Source organism: Oncorhynchus nerka, linkage group LG3, assembly GCF_034236695.1.
Source record: "Oncorhynchus nerka isolate Pitt River linkage group LG3, Oner_Uvic_2.0, whole genome shotgun sequence".
Classification (NCBI taxonomy): Eukaryota; Metazoa; Chordata; class Actinopteri; order Salmoniformes; family Salmonidae; genus Oncorhynchus; species Oncorhynchus nerka.
In genome coordinates, this window is record NC_088398.1 from 53,049,010 (window position 1) to 53,070,122 (window position 21,113).

At 44.7% G+C, this 21,113-nt stretch overlaps 1 protein-coding gene across 1 annotated transcript in view; it reads left to right on the forward strand.

Moving 5' to 3' along the window:
* LOC115110682 (integrin beta-5-like) overlaps positions 1-21,113 on the forward strand; it is a 96,603-nt gene that overhangs the window by 73,166 nt on the left and 2,324 nt on the right. The window contains exons 11-14 of the mRNA XM_029636528.2: positions 9,789-10,011; positions 10,867-10,967; positions 12,318-12,437; positions 16,254-16,420. Coding sequence (XP_029492388.1) covers positions 9,789-10,011; positions 10,867-10,967; positions 12,318-12,437; positions 16,254-16,420 — 611 coding nt within the window. The remainder of the gene's footprint in view (positions 1-9,788; positions 10,012-10,866; positions 10,968-12,317; positions 12,438-16,253; positions 16,421-21,113) is intronic.

A 21,113-nucleotide genomic window follows, 5' to 3' on the forward strand; every position in this document is an offset into this window, starting at 1 on the left:
TATGCACTCTGTTTGGTTTTAAACCCATAGAAATGACTGTTGTCAAGTCAATGACTTCATGTATGCTTTCTATTCACACGAGCAACAACACATTTGTGTGTCATCAACATGGGACTTGTGTTGTGCAGTCCATGTAGTGTTTTTGCTTTGTTGTTTAAAATCTTTCTACTCTTCAGTGGGGGGGCTTAACATTTCAGTGACCCATTTTGTTTTTAAAGCTGTACTATTTTGGTCCATATGAGCAACAGAATCAAAAGCAGTAGAGCGCTACAGTTGATGCTTTCATCCAGCCCCGGGCTCACAGCAGTTTTAAATAAGTTGAACGATTCCTTCTCTTCCTGTTGTGTTTTTCTCTCTCTGTCGGTCTCTCGATCTGTCTGTGAGTCTGTCTGTGAGTCTGTCGTTCTCACAACACACAGACAGAGGGCAGTGAGTCAGCAGGAGTTCGGACAGTCTCAGGCAACAGGAAATACTGTATTTGGAAACACAGCAGTTGGTCCAGACTTCAGTAATAACTCAGTATGGGAAACATTGTTTATTTTGTGTTATCAACATGAGACCCATGTGTTGTGCAGTCCATGTAGTGTTTTTGCTTTTAACAGATTTTTAAAAAATCTTTCTACCCTTCAGTGGGGAGGCTTAACATTTCAGTGACCCATTTCTGTTTTTAAAGCTGTACTTTTTAAAATTAAAATACTATTTTGGTCCATATGAGCAACAGAATCAAAAGCAGTAGAGCGCTACAGTTGATGCTTTCAAACAGCCCCGGGCTCACAGCAGTTCTAAATAAGTTGAATGATTCCTTCTCTTCCTGTTGTGTTTTTTTTGTCTGTCTGTCTGGTCTGTGTTGTGAGAAGGACAGAGAGCAGTGAGTTAGCAGGAGTTTGGACAGTCTCAGGCAACAGGAAATACTGTATTTGGAAACACAGCAGTTGGTCCAGACTTCAGTAATAACTCGGTATGGGAAACACAGTTTATTTTGGAGCCTCTTATGAAGCGGCCTGCATAAACTTGACCTTTCTCTCATTTGTTTTACAGTTGAATCTCTTCGCTCTATCGCACTTAAAAATCCATACGCCAACAGTGCATTGACCATTCTCTAACTAACCCACACTTACCTGCCTCTCTAACACTTCTTAGGTTCCCTATTATCCTGCTCTGAAGTCAGCCAATCAGCCAACCTTATACTCAACACATTGAAACACTATACTTCACCTATATATCACCTTATATTCCAGGCCTATATTTTCAGTGCTAAACTCTGAGGGAGGGAGGCAACAACACACTCAGCCCAACCTGCCACTTTAGTTGTTTGCATGCCTTTCTCTCTCTCTCTGGGGCTTGGTAGATCTGCACTCCCACACGTGTGATTTGGTTGCTTTGACTTGGCTTAGTGCCCTGGACTGAGCTAAGCTGGGCTTTGGCTGTGAAAGGGATAGACAACACATTGGTTGGTCTTTTTCTGCCTGTATCTCGCTTGTTGTTCTCTGACAGAAAGAGAGCTGTCCTTTAGCCAGAATGGCAGTGATGCGAGATGTGCATTAACTTAACTCAGTGACCTGAATCTTGACAGAGGAGAGAGGGAGACGGCGAGAGTGAGAGCTTGCAGAGCTGGGAGGAATGGCCTCTGCAGCAGCATGCCAAGCTTGTCTGACTGGGATGAAGTGGGTCGGTTCTCCCCTCATCATGACTCGGTTCTCCCCTCATTATGGCTCGGTTTATCTGAGGCTAAGCCTGCGGGCCCTAGTCAAAAGTAGTGAGCTAAATAGGGAATATGGTGCCATTTGTGACACAGCCTCTGTTTGATCTCTCTGCCTGGTGTGCTGGCCTGGATGTCAGGATGACCAAGTCATTAGAGGGGAAAAGATAAGCAAAATATAAACTGCTGAATAACAACAATAGTACAAGGCTACGATGATTAACAGCACCAGACCAGTACCCATGCATTATGCCAAATGCACATCTGTTTCAGGGTGTGAGTGGAATTAAGTGACGATTATGGAAAGTGTGCTAGTTGTTACATAAAGTTGGGTATTTTAATAATGTATTGCTACATTAACCCGTATGCTTTCTCAGTGAACTCTGTCTGCAGCTAGATAAAGAGCATGTCTGTTGGTGACCCATTCCCAATGGATAATCAGACCCAAAGTGTTTTAGATGTACTGTAGCCCTATCTGATTGTATGCCCATAGTAACCAACCAAATGATGTAAAGGGTCAATCAGGGATAAGGATTATTAGTAGGGCTGTGTGACCATGATGAGTCCACACCAGTACTGACCTTCAATCAGAAGAGAAATGGTCTTGATGCTATCAGAGGAAATACTTGTACTGCGTCCTGACTTCCCTGGGCCATTTTATACCAGATGACATTAAACCAGCTCATCGACATGTTCTAGGATCTCTGCCTCCTCACTCTCTTATTTAAAAACACACTTTCTCTCACAGACAAACACATACGCACGCGCACACACACACACATCAACAGCATCCTCCCGGATACCCTAGACCCACTACAATTCGCATACCGGCCCAACAGATCCACAGATGACGCAATCTCAATCACACTCCACACTGCCCTTTCCCACCTGGACAAAAGGAACATCTATATGAGAATGCTCTTCATTGACTTTAGCTCAGCATTCAATAACATAGTACCCTCAAACCTCATCACTAAGCTAAGGACCCTGGGACTAAACACCTCCCTCTGCAACCGGTACTGGACTTCCTGAGGGGCCTCCTCCAGGTGGTGAGGGTAAGCAACAATTCTGCCATGCTGATCCTCAACACTGGGGCCCCTCAGGGGTGTGTGCTTAGTCCCCTCCTGTACTCCCGGTTCACCCACGACTGCGTGGCTAAACACGACTCCAACACCATCAACTTTGCAGATGACACAACAGTGGTAGGCCTGATCACAGACAATCATGAGACAGCCTGTAGGAAGGAGGTCAGAGACCTGGCAGTGTGGTGCCAGGGCAACAAACTCTCCCCCAATGTGAGCAAGACAAAGGAGCCGATCGTGGATTACAGGAAAAGGTGGGCCCAACAGGCCCCCGTTAACATCGATGGGGCTGTAGTGGAGCGGGTCGAGAATTGAAAGTTCCTTAATGTCCACATCACCAACAAACTAACATGGTCAAGCACACCAAGACAGTTGTGAAGAGGGCACGACAACACCTATTTCTCCTCAGGAGACTGAAAATATTTGGCATGGGTCCCCAGATCATCAAAAGGTTCTACAGCTGCACCGTCAAGAGCATCCTGACCGGTTGCATCACCGCCCTGTATGGCAACTGCTCGGCGTCTGACCATAAGGCGCTACAGAGGGTAGTGCGTACGGCCCAGTACATCACTGGGTCAAGCTTCCTGCCATCCAAGACCTACAGTTGAAGTCGGAAGTTTACATTCACCTTAGCCAAATACATTTAAACTCAGTTTTTCCCAATTCCTGACATTCAATCCTAGTAAATATTCCCTGTCTTAGGTCAGTTAGGATCACCACTTTATTTTAAGAACGTGAAATGTCAGAATAATAGTAGAGGGAATCATTTATTTCAGATTTTTTTTAAATTCTGACTTTCATCACATTCCCAGTGGGTCAGAAGTTTACATACACTCAATTAGTATTTGGTAGCATTGCCTTTAAATTGATTTAACTTGGGTCAAACATTTCAGGTAGCCGTTCACAAGCTTTCCACAACAAGTTGGGTGAATTTTTGCCTATTCCTTCTGACAGAGCTGGGTCAGTTTGTAACTGAGTCAGGTTTGTAGGCCTTGCTCTCACACACTTTTTCAGTTCTGCCCACACATTGTCTATAGGTTTGAGGTCAAGGCTTTGTGATGGCTTCTCCAATACCTTGACTTTGTTGTCTTGACTGATGTCTTGATGTTGGTTCAATATATCCACATTATTCTCCTGCCTCATGATGCCATCTATTTTGTGAAGTTGTTAGAAGTTCACCTAGGGGTCACGATTGGGGCTGTACCAAATGACAACAGGTGGAAATTATTGGCATTTAGCAAGACACCCCCAATAAAGGACTGGTTCTGCAGGTGGGACCACAGACCACTTCTCAGTTCCTATGCTTCCTGGCTGATGTTTTGGTCACTTTTGAATGCTGGCGGTGCTTGCACTCTAGTGGTAGCATGAGACGGGGTCTACAACCCACACAAGTGGCTCAGGTAGTGCAGCTCATCCAGGATGGCACATCAATGTGAGCTGTGGCAAGAAGGTTTGCTGTGTCTGTCAGCGTAGTGTCCAGAGCATGGAGGCGCTACCAGGAGACAGGCCAGTACATCAAAAGACGTGGAGGAGGCCATAGGAGGGCAACAACCCAGCAGCAGGACCGCTACCTCCGCCTTTGTGCAAGGATGAGAAGGAGGAGCACTGCCAGAGCCCTGCAAAATGACCTCCAGCAGGCCACAAATGTGCATGTGTCTGCTCAAACGGTCAGAAACAGACTCCATGAGGGTGGTATGAGGGCCCGACGTCCACAGGTGGGGGTTGTGCTTACAGCCCAACACCGTGCAGGACGTTTGACATTTGCCAGAGAACACCAAGATTGGCAAATTCGCCACTGGCGCCCAGTGCTCTTCACAGATTAAAGCAGGTTCACACTGAGCACGTGACAGACGTGACAGTCTGGAGAAGCCGTGGAGAACGTTCTGCTGCCTGCAACATCCTCCAGCATGACCGGTTTGGCAGGTGGGTCAGTCATGGTGTGGGGTGGCATTTCTTTGGGGGGCCACACAGCCCTCCATGTGCTCGCCAGAGGTAGCCTGACTGCCATTAGGTACAGAGATGAGATCCTCAGACCCCTTGTGAGACCATAGGCTGGTGCGGTAGGCCCTGGGTTCCTCCTAATGCAAGACAATGCTAGACCTCATGTGGCTGGAGTGTATCAGCAGTTTTTTTAAAGTTTTTTTTTATTTCACCTTTATTTAACCAGGTAGGCTAGTTGAGAACAAGTTCTCATTTGCAACTGCGACCTGGCCAAGATAAAGCATAGCAGTGTGAACAGACAACACAGTTACACATGGAGTAAACAATTAACAAGTCAATAACACAGTAGAAAAAAGGGGCAGTCTATATACAATGTGTGCAAAAGGCATGAGGAGGTAGGCGAATAATTACAATTTTGCAGATTAACACTGGAGTGATAAATGATCAGATGGTCATGTACAGGTAGAGATATTGGTGTGCAAAAGAGCAGAAAAGTAAATAAATAAAAAACAGTATAAAAACAGTATGGGAATGAGGTAGGTGAAAATGGGTGGGCTATTTACCAACGATTTATCAGCGATTTTTGCAGTTCGTTCCAGTCACAGGCAGCAGAGTACTGGAACGAAAGGCGGCCAAATGAGGTGTTGGCTTTCGGGATGATCAGTGAGATGCGCGTGCTACGGATGGGTGTTGCCATCGTGACCAGTGAACTGAGATAAGGCGGAGCTTTACCTAGCATGGACTTGTAGATGACCTGGAGCCAGTGGGTCTGGCGACGAATATGTAGCGAGGGCCAGCCGACTAGAGCATACAAGTCGCAGTGGTGGGTGGTATAAGGTGCTTTAGTGACAAAACGGATGGCACTGTGATAGACTGCATCCAGTTTGCTGAGTAGAGTGTTGGAAGCCATTTTGTAGATGACATCGCCGAAGTCGAGGATCGGTAGGATAGTCAGTTTTACTAGGGTAAGCTTGGCGGCGTGAGTGAAGGAGGCTTTGTTGCGAAATAGAAAGCCGACTCTTGATTTGATTTTCGATTGGAGATGTTTGATGTGAGTCTGGAAGGAGAGTTTGCAGTCTAGCCAGACACCTAGGTACTTATAGATGTCCACATATTCAAGGTCGGAACTATCCAGGGTGGTGATGCTAGTCGGACATGCGGGTGCAGGCAGCGATCGGTTGAAAAGCATGCATTTGGTTTTACTCGCGTTTAAGAGCAGCTGGAGGCCACGGAAGGAGTGCTGTATGGCATTGAAGCTCGTTTGGAGGTTAGATAGGTTAGATAGTTCCTGCAAGAGGAAGGCATTGATGCTATGGACTGGCCCGCCCGTTCCCCAGACCTGAATCCAATTGAGCACGTCTGGGACATCATGTCTCGCTCCATCCACCAACGCCACGTTGCACCACAGACTGTCCAGGAGTTGGCGGATGCTTTAGTCCAGGTCTGGGAGGAGATCCCTCAGGAGACCATCCGCCAACTCATCAGGAGCATGCCCAGGCGTTGTAGGGAGGTCATACAGGCACGTGGAGGCCACACACACTACTGAGCCTCATTTTGACTTGTTTTAAGGACATTACATCAAAGTTGGATCAGCCTGTAGTGTGGTTTTCCACTTTAAATTTGAGTGTGACTCCAAATCCAGACCTCCATGGGTTGATACATTTGATTTCCATTGATAATTTTATGTTTTTGTTGTCAGCACATTCAACTATGTAAAGAAAAAAGTATTTAATAAGAATATTTCATTCATTCAGATCCAGGATGTGTTATTTTAGTGTTCCCTTTATTTTTTTGAGCAGTGTACATTGAGGTTTTAATATCGTTCCACAGTTTTCTAGTTCTCGCGCTCTCTTTCTTATAAAGAGACCCCTCGAAGAAATGTGTGACTGAGACAGAACTCTGTAGGGGAGAGAACTACTCAGACATTCCACTATAAATCAACTTGGTAATTTACTGCTAAGCTTTTAGATAACACACTAACAGCTTTGTTTATATAGCTTTGTAGGCATGGTTTTGGTCTCATGAGTAAAAGATAATGACGTAGGCAGTGACATCACGAGGGCTGGATTTCGGGTTTGATAAAATAACATGTGACCTTTTCTTTGATGCAGAACTTACTCGGAAACATGCGTGCAATGTTCCTGATTGTCAACTTCTGTCTGCAATTGTATTAATAAAGGTTTTTTAGTTATTTAATTAAAGATATTGTCATAATGCTGATTTCACCAATGATTGACAAGGAAACAGGAATGAACCCTAACAAAGTGCACCAGTCCCTCCTGCAGCAAAGCACCCCCACAACATGATGCTGCTGTTCTGGGATTGATTTGCACTTTTCGCACCAAAGTATGTTTATCTCTAGGAGACAGAACACGTCTCCTTCCTGAGCGGTATGACGGCTGCGTGGTCCCATGGTGTTTATACTTGCGTACTATTGTTTGTACAGATGAACGTGGTACCTTAAGGCGTTTGGAAATTGCTCCCAAGGATGAACTTCTGGCCCACTGGAATTGTGATACAGTGAATTATAAGTGAAATAATCTGTCTGTAAACAATTGTTGGAAGAATTGTGTCATGCACAAAGTAGATGTCCTAACCGACTTGCCCAAACTATTTCACATCAAGGTCTGCACTGTATTCTGCGCATGTGACAAAGTTTGATTTGAGACGCACACACAATATTGAGAAGTAGGGAATAGGAGAAACCGCAGCACGTCAGGACATGCCTCAGTGTTTGAAAACAATATTGTAGAAGCCACGAGGCAGTAGTCAGTGTGTCACAGTCAAGTGAGCGTTACCCAAACAAACCTCCAAGATGAATCACGCTCTCCAACCCTGTTCCTGGAGAGCTACCATCCTGTAGGTTTACACTCCAGCCCCAGTTGTAACTAACCTGATTTCAGTTTATCAACCAGCCAATTATTCAAATAAGATGCGCTAGATTAGGGTTGGAGCGAAAACCTTCAGGATGGTTTCTCTCCAGGAACAGGGTTGGAAAGCCCTGATCTAATGTGACATTGCCACTCACACTATGAATTTCCCAGCAATGCCCTCTGGTTAAAGACATGTTCCCAGGCCTCGCTCACAGTGACTCAGCCGCCAGGACCAGGAGGCACACACCCGTCAGTTGTGCACACAAACACGCGCACACACCCTGGTTGTGCTACTGGCCGCCGTCAGTGACCGTTGTTGGGCGCGGCAAAGACATGATCATAAACCACAGGGGTGATTCATCTGACCAGACTCAACTTTTCCACCTCTTAAAATATGGTCCTTAAAAACAACACTAATCCCATTAAGACATGTTCTGGTACATTGGCGACTAAAAGTATTTTTTTTAAACCTCTCACTTTGGGCTGGATGTGTCGATGTGTAGTTCATATATGCATAATCTATGAGCAAAATTACTTAGCCACGAAATCCTTATTACCATGATTTCAGGGTGTAGTGTGTCTAAAACAATGTGAACATCCTACTCAGACAGCACTAATTACATTTGTTAGGCGTTCCACAGTCTCTGGGCCCTGTCTGTCAGTCGGCATACATCTCTACTGTACCACAACAGAATGGAATCCTTCTGTAGATTCTAGAACAAGCTTTAAAAAAACGGCTCCATAGATGAAAAACATCACATTGTATGCTAGTAGTTTACCATCATTGTGATTTGCTGCAGTGTTCAGACTGGTTAGTTAGACCCATGTTGTTCAACCTTTAAGGTTTATTGTATGTAGTATTAGGCTTTCTTAATATTTAAACCCTGTGGAATTATCCTGCCATTAGAGGGGATTAGGCTAAAACACCTGGATTAGGAAAGATCTCTCTTCTACCTATACGGAACAAAAATATAAACACAACATGTAGTGTTGGTACCATGTTTCATGTGCTGAAATAAAACATCCCAGAAATTGTCCATATGCACAAAAAGCTTTTCTTTCATTTTTTTTGTACAGTAGACTAATTGTTTTACTTTGATAAAGCTTTCAAGGGGTTATTTCTCTTGTCTGAAGAACCCAGCCTACTGTCTGTTGTTACTGTGAGATCTGCCCTTAGGCCTCCCCAACACACATACACACACACACAGCTACTGAGACAAATCAGTGTTTGATCTGTGATTAACTCTACTCTGACATCACACCTATTAAGGCTTAGCTTCACCTTGGGCTGCTTCCAATGTCGATAAGCTTTGTCCCATTTAAGTTTGTTAGGCTTACATGCTCGTTGTTGGTTCTAGAGACCCAGGCCCCAACTAGAATAATTGAAATTACTCCAGTTGTTCATGACTGATGAAATCAAATGTAACCTTTTATTTAACTAGGCAAGTCAGTTAATTTTTACAATGACGGCCTAAACCGGCCAAACCCGGGCAACGCTGGGCTAATTGTGCGCCCTATGGGACTTCCAATCACGGCCGGTTGTAATACAGCCTAGATTCGAACCAGGGTGTCTGTAGTGACGCCTCTAGCACTGAGATGCAGTGCCTTAGACCACTTCGCCACTCGGGAACCCGGGGGCAAGGAAGATCACAGCTTTTGTGATCCATAACAATTTGGGTTAAGCCGAATGGCTGTATTGTCTATAGATTGTTCAAACATTAAGAAACTTTCTTCCCAGTTAGAAAGTCCTTTAGTGGAATGTGTAGGTGTATGTTTTTTTATTTTCTCTAATCAGCATTTAAAACCATAACAAAGCCTCCTCCCTCCTGGGCTTGGAGAAATGTGTCCACGCTCAAATTCATGTCAAAGACAGACCATTGATGATATCAAAATGATAGTTTTAACCATGTTTTGAGGATATACAGTGTTTTTACATTTACTTTGTTTACGAACATTGGATACAAACAAGTTTATATTTTGTGTTCTAATGGGGTTCGACAGTTGAACTAAGCATTTATAGTTATATTCTTCAAGAATCAATAGGTACATATCATGCATTTATAAGACCAAATGTATGTATCAACTGCATATTGCTCCTTGGCTCTACCATATGGACCTGTGTTTAATACCGCTTGACACTATCTGTGATGACTGTCCTCATAGTCTCCCCCTCCTTACCTCCTCTCTTCTCAGGTCACGGAGAGTGCCACTGTGGGGAGTGTAAGTGCCATGCGGGCTACATCGGGGACAACTGTAACTGCTCCACGGACACGTCTTCCTGTGTGTCTGATGACGGGAAGATCTGTAGTGGGCGAGGCAGCTGTGTGTGCGGGCACTGCCAGTGTACAGAACCAGGGGCCTTCGGGGACACCTGCGAGAAATGCCCCACCTGCCCCGATGCCTGTGGCACCAAAAGGTACGGGACAGAGAGGAAGGGATGTGTGGAGGGAAGGCAAGAAGAAGAGTAGGGAGGGAGAGGAGGGTCAACCATGTCCTAAGTGTCCAGGGGTTTCTAATGTGCACCTGAAGCTGTGGTTTGACCTATCATGGTAAGACGCATATCATCCATTACCATGCATTAAGGTACAAAAAGGATTTAAGACACATATAACTCAGTCTAGATTATTTCTGTAAAGGGTCTATGTACGCGGGTGCACAGCAGCATTCCAGGAATATTAGACCCATTGGCTTTCCGTCCTTTTATAATTCTCAGCTCATGCAACTTGTCCAACTGTCAACTCTTTTAAATGAATAGGAGAGGCATACCGGAGATGCTTTGGTTGGGAATTGTGAGGATGTGCGCTTTTGGGCTGCACGCCCCCCATGGATGGTAGTCTCCGAGCCACACAGCTATATCACAATGGGATGCCAGACTAGCGTGTCTCAGCGACTGTGGACTATGATTTGCGCTTCAGAAAGATGTTAAGACGGCTCCCATTCCATTGGTGTCCCCCGAAAAAGCAAAAGGTTTACGACTCAAACTCCTCACTCGAATCACTCATCCTATATCAGGAGCAGAGTGTATCAGCAGGCTATCCCAGGGAATGTGTTGCTATCAGTCACAGTTGTACCCTCCCTGCATGCTCCTATACTCACACATGGCTCTCATTTCAGAGGTAAAAGGTGAACATTTTGGGTGTGACCCTTGACCATAAACTGACCTTAAACTCTAGGCCTGGTCAGCTCTGCTCCTGTAAACACGGCACATATGTAATTATGCCACGCACGGTCTCCCTTGTCGCTCTGTCATCTCTCTCTTTCTCCACTCCAGGGAATGCATCGAGTGCCGGCTTTTCGACTCCGGAAGACTGTTCGACAACCAGACGTGCCAGCGGCTATGCAAGGACGAGATCATCACTGTGGAAACGCTTAGTGAGTAAACAAAACACTGACTGACTGTGGTTCCCCTCTCTAACATCAGCTGGCCAGCAGAGAGAGAGAGAGAGACACACACACACACAGAGGAGTATCAACATCTGTGATTAGCGTCTGCAGCAGTTTGTTGTTGATGCATTACAGACGTCTTCCCTTGTTCTAGTTTATTAGCTCATTCCCACTCTTATTGAGCACAGACTTGCCAACACACGGCATACGTACCGTTTGAGCTGTTTTATCTAATGTGACATCACCCAGCTGCTCTGACGGTTTAGCTCAGACCAACGTAATGCACGCTTCTCCAACCCACACACACGCCCATATGCCTCATCTGTAATTACTTATGAAAATAAATATACCCTCTCCAGTCCAGAGTGGGTGTCTGTTATTTTCTGGCGAGTGTCAGTCTGGGTCTCTAGTGGCAGAGCGGATGGACATCTTCTGTTCTGTCATCCGGGTAGCAGCTTATAATAACGGGCAGCGCCATGCAGCCAAACCCATCATTTGGTTCAAAGACACGCAGCCCCATTAAAACATGATGCCCCCTGCCTACTCCCCATCTACCCCACCCTCTAAACAAACATGTAACTCTACCTGCACCCATAACTCTAAACTGTCATCACATGCTGTCTTTTAAAACCCACAGGTCTTAAGTGGAACATAGACAGTCCCAGGATTTGGTCTGTCTGGATCCCTTCAGCGTTTTGCATTACGGGGGATAGTTAACTAGGAATGTTTTAATATGTCAATGTTGCTTGTGGGGACATTGTGATGCTGAGATGGCAATAAGGTGCTGTTTCAGACTCAACATGGGCTCTGGATTTAAAGAGATTGTTATATCTTAAGGCCCTCCCCTCACTGTCGCTCTGCCCTCACTGTCCTAGATCTGCTCTGTTCACTGCGTTCTCTCACTCTGCTATTCCAACCATCTGACCTCCCCTAATAGACTCTGCATGTACATTCCAGAAACTTCTCTCCCGCCGAAAGCAGAGAGGGGAGAGGAGGCTGGAGGGAATCGAGGGGAGATGGAAGACGTTGGAGGGGTTAGAGCTAGTCTAATTCCTCAGTCCACAAGGCATTTAGAATATTTGAATGATAGAGTTCACAAAAAGCAAAGCAAATGGCTCTGTCCTTACTGTGGAATGTGATCAATCACTTATCCAAGAGTGATTTCACAATAAAGCAATGCATCTTGATACATTTTCCCACATTGTTGTGTTGTCGGAGCTCTCACCATTCTCTTGTTTTCTTTCTTATGTCTTTTGTTTCTTCTCTCGGTAAGTTTCGCCAGCTTTTTTCTTGCTTGTGTCTCAGCAGTGCCCCTCTCTTTTTTTTGTCCTCTTATAGAAACGGAAGACCCAAACGCTGTCCTTTGCTTGTACAAGACGGAGAATGAGTGTGTGATGAAGTTCATGTACTCTGAACACGCCAACGGCATGTCAGTCCTCACCGCGCTCAAAGAGCCAGGTCAGTACCGCTACAGAAAACATGGACATAACATATCAGCCAGCTGCTTCTCTTCACATTCAAAGAAATGGAGGATAAAACAATAACAGAGAAGGTCATGTTGTTGTAGTATGAAATAGTGTATACCATGTCTGTCTGTTATTATCTGGAGAGTGTCAGTCTAGGCCTCTTTTGGACATGCACTCTATTGGACAATTGGGTAATGATATTAGATTTATATGTTTTTGTGTAAACGAGGCCTGTTTTTTAACAGCTATTCTGTATGATTGTTTGACTCTTTCTTTCTTGCATCTCCCTTTGTCTATATTCCTATCTATCGCTCTCTCTTATATACACTGCTCAAAAAAATAAAGGGAACACTAAAATAACACATCCTAGATCTGAATGAATGAAATATTCTTATTAAATACTTTTTTCTTTACATAGTTGAATGTGCTGACAACAAAATCACACAAATTATCAATGGAAATCAAATGTATCAACCCATGGAGGTCTGGATTTGGAGTCACACTCAAAATTAAAGTGGAAAACCACACTACAGGCTGATCCAACTTTGATGTAATGTCCTTAAAACAAGTCAAAATGAGGCTCAGTAGTGTGTGTGGCCTCCACGTGCCTGTATGACCTCCCTACAACGCCTGGGCATGCTCCTGATGAGTTGGCGGATGGTCTCCTGAGGGATCTCCTCCCAGACCTGGACTAAAGCATCCGCCAACTCCTGGACAGTCTGTGGTGCAACGTGGTGTTGGTGGATGGAGCGAGACACGATGTCCCAGATGTGCTCAATTGGATTCAGGTCTGGGGAACGGTCGGGCCAGTCCATAGCATCAATGCCTTCCCTCTTGCAGGAACTGCTGACACACTCCAGCCACATGAGGTCTAGCATTGTCTTGCATTAGGAGGAACCCAGGGCCAACCGCACCTGCATATGGTCTCACAAGGGGTCTGAGGATCTCATCTCGGTACCTAATGGCAGTCAGACTACCTCTGGGGAGCACATGGAGGGCTGTGCGGCCCCCCAAAGAAATGCCACCCCACACCATGACTGACCCACCGCCAAACCGGTCATGCTAGAGGATGTTGCAGGCAGCAGAACATTCTCCACGGCGTCTCCAGACTCTGTCACGTCTGTCACATGTGCTCAGTGTGAACCTGCTTTCATCTGTGAAGAGCACAGGGCGCCAGTGGCGAATTTGCCAATCTTGGTGTTCTCTGGCAAATGCCAAACGTCCTGCACGGTGTTGGGCTGTAAGCACAACCCCCACCTGTGGACGTCGGGCCCTCATACCACCCTCATGGAGTCTGTTTCTGACCGTTTGAGCAGACACATGCACTGCTGGAGGTCATTTTGCAGGGCTCTGGCAGTGCTCCTCCTGCTCCTCCTTGCACAAAGGCAGAGGTAGCGGTCCTGCTGCTGGGTTGTTGCCCTCCTACAGCCTCCTCCACGTCTCCGGGTGTACTGGCCTGTCTCCTGGTAGCGCCTCCATGCTCTGGACACTACGCTGACAGACACAGCAAACCTTCTTGCCACAGCTCGCATTGATGTGCCATCCTGGATAAGCCGCACTACCTGAGCCACTTGTGTGGGTTGTAGACTCCGTCTCATGCTACCACTAGAGTGCAAGCACCGCCAGCATTCAAAAGTGACCAAAACATCAGCCAGGAAGCATAGGAACTGAGAAGTGGTCTGTGGTTATCACCTGCAGAACCACTCTCCTTTATTGGGGGTGTCTTGCAAATTGCCTATAATTTCCACCTGTTATCTATTCCATTTGCACAACAGCATGTGAAATTTATTGTCAATCAGTGTTGCTTCCTAAGTGGACAGTTTGATTTCATAGAAGTGTGATTGACTTGGAGTTACATTGTTGTTTAAGTGTTCCCTTTATTTATTTTTAGCAGTGTATGTATATATATGTGTGTGTGTGTGTGTGTGTGTGTGTGTGTGTATACATACACACACACATACACACACACACTGAACATAAATATAAACGCAACAATTTTATAGGTTTTACGGAGTTAGTTTATATAAGTGTGGATGACGGATCATCACCTCAAGCTGAACCTCGGCAAGACGGAGCTGCTCTTCCTCCCGGGGAAGGACTGCCCGTTCCATGATCTCGCCATCACGGTTGACAACTCCATTGTGTCCTCCTCCCAGAGCGCTAAGAACCTTGGCGTGATCCTGGACAACACCCTGTCGTTCTCAAATAACATCAAGGCGGTGGCCCGTTCCTGTAGGTTCATGCTCTACAACATCCGCAGAGTACGACCCTGCCTCACACAGGAAGCGTCGCAGGTCCTAATCCAGGCACTTGTCATCTCCCGTCTGGATTACTGCAACTCGCTGTTGGCTGGGCTCCCTGCCTGTGCCATTAAACCCCTACAACTCATCCAGAACGCCGCAGCCCGTCTGGTGTTCAACCTTCCCAAGTTCTCTCACGTCACCCCGCTCCTCCGCTCTCTCCACTGGCTTCCAGTTGAAGCTCGCATCCGCTACAAGACCATGGTGCTTGCCTACGGAGCTGTGAGGGGAACGGCACCTCAGTACCTCCAGGCTCTGATCAGGCCCTACACCCAAACAAGGGCACTGCGTTCATCCACCTCTGGCCTGCTCGCCTCCCTACCACTGAGGAAGTACAGTTCCCGCTCAGCCCAGTCAAAACTGTTCGCTGCTCTGGCCCCCCAATGGTGGAACAAACTCCCTCACGACGCCAGGACAGCGGAGTCAATCACCACCTTCCGGAGACACCTGAAACCCCACCTCTTTAAGGAATACCTAGGATAGGATAAAGTAATCCTTCTCACCCCCCTTAAAAGACCTAGATGCACTATTGTAATGTGGCTGTTCCACTGGATGTCATAAGGTGAAAGCACCAATTTGTAAGTCGCTCTGGATAAGAGCGTCTGCTAAATGACTTAAATGTAATGTAATTTAATAAGGAAATCAGTCCATTTTAATTAATTAATTAACTAGGACTGTCTAGGAATGTATGGATTTCACATGACTGGGAATACAGATATGCATCTGTTTTTCAGATACCTTTTTTTTTTTAAACGGTAGGGGCGTGGATCAGAGAACCAGTCAGTATCTGGTATGACCACCATTTGCCTTATGCCGCGCAACACATCTCCTTAGCATAGAGGCTGTTGATTGTGGCCTGTGGATCCAGAGCATCCCAAACATGCTCAATGGGTGACATGTCTAGTGAGTATTCAGTTCATTCAAGAACTGGGACATTTTCGGCTTCCAGGAATTGTGTACAGTTCCATGGGGCTGTGCATTATCATGCTGAAACGTGGATGAAAGGCATGGCAACGGGCCTCAGGATCTCATCACAGTAACTGCATTCAAATTGCCATTGATAAAATGCAATTGTGTTCGTTGTCCGTACCTTATGCCTGCGCATACCATAACCCCACCTCTACCATAGACCACTCTTATGGTGGCTAATGGTAGAGAAATTAACATTCTATTCTATGGAAACAGCTCTGGTGGCCGTTCCTGCCAATTGCACCCCCCCTTAAAATCTTGGATTATCTTGGCAAAGGAGAAATGCTTACTAACGGAGATGTAAACTATTTGTGCGCAACGTGAGAGAAATAAGCCTTTTGTGCGTATGGAACGTTTCTGTGATCTTTTATTTCAACTCATGAAACATGGGACCAACACTTTGACCATGGTGCTTATATTTTTGTTCGGTGTATATTACTCTTTATATATTTCTCCTATCTAGATCTTTGTGTATTTTCTTAGTTCCTATGTATATCTGCTTTTTAATAATCTTTGTTTGTCTCCCCTCCCGTCTCCAGAGTGTGGCGCAGCGCCGGATGCCATGACGGTCCTCCTGGCAGTGGTGGGCAGTATCCTGCTGGTGGGCATTGTGCTGCTAGCCATCTGGAAGCTGGTCATCACCGTGCACGACCGACGGGAGTTTGCCCGCTTCCAGAGCGCACGCTGCCGCGCACGTTACGAGATGGTGAGGAGGATGACTGTCCTATTTATAACAGTGATTTACAAGTGCCTTCAGAAAATTTACTTTTTCAATATTTTTGTTGTTACAGCCTGAATATAAATCTTTTTGATGTCACTGGCCTACACACTGTCAAAGTGGAATTATGTTTTTTGAAATGTTTACAAATGAATAGAAAATGAAAAGCAGAGATGTGTTGAGTCAGTAGTATTCAACCCCTTTTGTTATGGCAAGCCTAAATAAGTTCAGGAGTAAAAATGTGCTTAACAAGTCACATAAGTTGCATGAACTCTTTGTGCATTAATAGTGTTTAAATTTTAAAAAATATGACTACCTCATCTCTTTACCCCACTCATATAATTATCTGTAAGGTCCCTCAGTCAAACAGTGAATTTCAAACAGAATTAAACCACAAAGACCAGGGAGTGTTTTCCAATGCCTTGCAAAAAAAGAAAGCAGACCTTGACTATCCCTTTGAGCATTATTAATTACACTTTGGATGGTGTATCAATACACCCAGTCACTACAAAGATACAGGCGTCCTTCCTAACTCCATTGCCGGAGGCCAATTGTGACTTTAAAACAGTTCAAGAGTTTAATGGCAGTGATTGTACTTACTCCACAAAACTAACCTAAATGGCAAGAGTAAAAAGGATGCATGTACATAATGAAAATATTCCAAAATATGCATTCTGTTTGCAATAAGGAACTAAAGTAATGCTGCATAGAAATTAACTTCATGTCCTGAATGCAAAGTGTTTTTTTAATGGAAAATCCAACACATCACGGAGAACCACTCTTCATATTTTCAAGCATGGGGGTAGCTGCATCATGCTATGGGTTTGCTTGTCATCAGCAAGGACTATAGGTTTTTGGGGGGGGTGGGGATGAAAATAAACTAAATAGATCTAAGCACAGGCAAAATCCCAGAAGAAAACCTGGTTCACTCTGCTTTCCACCAGACACTGGGAGATTAATTCACCTTTCAGCAGGACAGTAACCTAAAACACAAGGCCAAATATACACTGGTGTTGCTTACCAAGACGACATTGAATGTTCCTGAGTGGCCTAGCACTAGTTTTGACTTAAATCAGCTTAAATCTATGGCAAGACTTGAAAATGGGTGTTTAGCAATGGTCAACAACCAACTTAACAGAACTTGGAGAATTTGAAAAGGAATAATGGGCAAATATTGTACAATCCAGGTGTGCAAAGCTCGAGACTTACTCAGACTCACAGCTGTAATCACTGGTTTTACCATGCATTGATTCAGGGGTGTGAATACTGATGTGAATTAAATATATCTGTATTTCATTTTCAATAAATTATCAACAAAAATCGAAAAATATGTTTTCCCATTGTCGTTAGGGGGTATTGTGTGTCGATAAATGGGTGAGAAAATGCATACATTTTGAATTCAGGCTGTAACACAACAAAATGTGGAATAAGTCAAGGAGGGGTATGAATATTTTCAGAAGGCACTGCACATATAAACAGGTTGAATTCATATGTGACTGAGCCACATTTGATATGGGAGTCAATGAGGTCTATTACACCATCTATCAAATGAAAGGCTGTGTGAATTGCTGTGATGCCTGTTTTGGGACAAGAGTAGGCCTATATAAGTGATGAGACTTGCATGTCTGCGAAGGATAGGATATAAGCACATCCCATTTGAAATGCCAAGTTGTGGAATGTAATTGTTGTCTTTCATCTCATTGTGGTATACATCTAATGTACTTTTGGAACAGTTTCCATGTATCATAACACTGAAGCCATATGTGTGAACTGGGGAAGGAACAAAGATGTTTTTCAAAGTTTTATTCCCCACGTGCACAGGATACAACGGGTGTAAAACAGTACAGTGATATTCTTACCCTGAGAGCTATTTCCCAACAATGTAGTAATACTAATAATATAAACTCAGCAACAAACAAAAAAAAGTTCATTTTTCAGGACCCTGTCTTACAAAGATAATTTGTAAAAATATAAATAACTTCACAGATCTTCATTGAAAAGGTTTTAAATTCTGTTTCCCATGCTTGTTCAATGAACCATAAACAATTAAGAACATACACCTGTGGAACGGTCGTTAAGACACTAACAGCTTACAGACGCTAGGCAATTAAGGTCACAGTTATGAAAACTTAGGACACTAAAGAGGCCTTTCTACTGACGCTGAAAAACACACACAAAAATATGCCCAGGATCCCTGCTCATCTGCGTGAATGTGCCTTAGGCATGCTGCAAGGAGGCATGATGTAAATGTGGCCAGGGAAATAATTTGCAATGTCCCTACTGTGAGAGGCCTAAGACAGCGCTACAGGGAGACAGGACAGACAGCTGATTGTCCTCACAGTGACAGACCACGTGTAACAACACCTGCACAGGATCGGTACATTTGAACATCACACCTGCGGGACCGGTACAGGATGGCAACAACTGCCCGAGTTACACCAGGAACACAATCCCTCCATCAGTGCTCAGACTGTCCGCAATAGGCTGAGAGAGGCTGGACTGAGTGCTTGTAGGCCTGTTGTAAGGCAGGTCCTCACCAGACATCACTGGAAACGACGTCACCTATTGGCACAAACCCACCATCGCTGGACCAGGCAGGACTGGCAAAAAGTGCTCTTCACTGACGAGTCGCGGTTTTGTCTCACTAGGGGTGATGGTCGGATTCACGTTTATCGTCGAAGGAGTGAGCGTTACACTGAGGCTTGTACTCTGGAGTGGGATCAATTTGGAGGTGGAGGGCCCGTCACGGTCTGGGGTGGTGTGTCACAGCATCATCGGACTGAGCTTGTTGTCAATTGCAGGCAATCTCAACGCTGTGCGTTACAGGGAAGACATCCTCCTCCCTCATGTGGCACCCTTCTTGCAGGCTCATCCTGACATGACCCTCCAGCATGACAATGCCACCAGCCATACTGCTCGTTCTGTGCGTGATTTCCTAAAAGACAGAAATGTCAGTCTTCTGTCATGGCCAGCGAAGAGCCCGGATCTCAATCCCATTCCTAGGGCCATTCCCCCCAGAAATATCTGGGAACTTGCAGGTTCCTTGGTGGAAGAGTGGGGTAACATCTCACAGCAAGAACTGTCAAATCTGGTGCAGTCCATGAGGAGGAGATGCACTGCAGTACTTAATGCAGCTGGTGGCCACACCAGATACTGACTATTACTTTTTATTTTGACCCCCACTTTGTTCAGGGACACATTATTCCATTTCTGTTAGTCACATATTTGTTCAGTTTGTCAAAACTTATGTACATAACATTTTTTACCCATGTTAAGTTTGCTGAAAATAAACGCAGTTGACAGTGAGAGGATGTTTCTTTTTTTTTGCTGAGTTTAGAAAATATAATAAAACATTTAAATATGAATAAAAACCACACAAGAACTACGATGAGAGTTGAAGAAACAAGAGAATGCAATTTTGTCATTTGACTTTGCCTATAAGAACCATGATGAGCACGTGCAGGTCTGATTAGGCTAAACTGTATCGCAGCCTGTGAGATAATCACAATTGTTTGCGTCCCCTCTCCCCTCAAAATACATTGGAGGAAAAGGTCAAAGGAGAGGGACCTCCAGCTTTCTCATTCAATGGGTTTTGAGAAGATATGAGAAGTATGCAATTGAGATTCACCCACTGACTCAGAGTAGCCTTTCATCAGTCTACCAAAGGTTGCAGAAAAATGTATGTCCGGTAGCTTGCAAGTAGATACTGAGAAATAATCAGTAGGCCTAATATTGTATGATTCATTCTACATTTTTCCCCATCTTTTTTTCTTAACAATAGGTTAAATTCCATTGTCAAAATGTCTTCATTCAGTTACAAATGTAACAGTCGTGGTTGAACCTCATATGGGGGTGCAGGTAGCCTAGTGGTTAGAGCGTTGGGCCTGTAAACAAAAGGTTGCTAGTTCAAATCCCCGAGCTGACGAGGTAAAAATCTCTCCTTCTGCCCCTGAACAAGGTAGTTCCTAGGCCATCATTGTTAATAATATATTGTTCTTAACTGACTTGGCCAGTTAAGTTAAAAAAGTTACAATGTAGCGTATGTGCCTATGCGCAAAATAGAAAAAGTGTAGGATATTTGTGTCGATAAAACAGCTCTGCTTGACAAGTAATATTGACCAAATAAGTAGTTTTTACCCTCGTTGCATCAGATATGTATTCTGCTGAGACCAGTTTTAAACACCTTTCATGGTCGAATCCAATTTTATTCAAATCAAGTTGCTGAAACTGACAGCGCTTCAAACTAAAAAATTCTGTCTGAGGTAGAGATGCGCATTAGTCTCGTTTGACTCCGCCCAGCGTTGGCCGGGTTTGGCCGGGTTAAGCCGTCTTTAATAAGAATTTGTTCTTAATTGACTTGCCTAGATAAATAAAGGTTAATTAAAATAACATATCGACGGACTCAAAACTATCTTTAACAAGAGATGGGTTTTTTTTAAATACTGTAAAACTATTTGGTGGAATATGCTTTGAATTATTATATATATTTTTGTCTTGAAGGCTACGTTAGTTTTCTTTGAGTCTAGTGTTCCATAGGCCTACATGTTCATTTACGGGGCACCACAAAAACGAAACCAAGCCAAGCATCACTCAGTTCATCTCCCTAAATTCCCTTTCCTCTCGGTGTCTCACTCACTCAATTGCGTTTGACCTCTCCCTCTACACACGCGTCGTGAGTGTG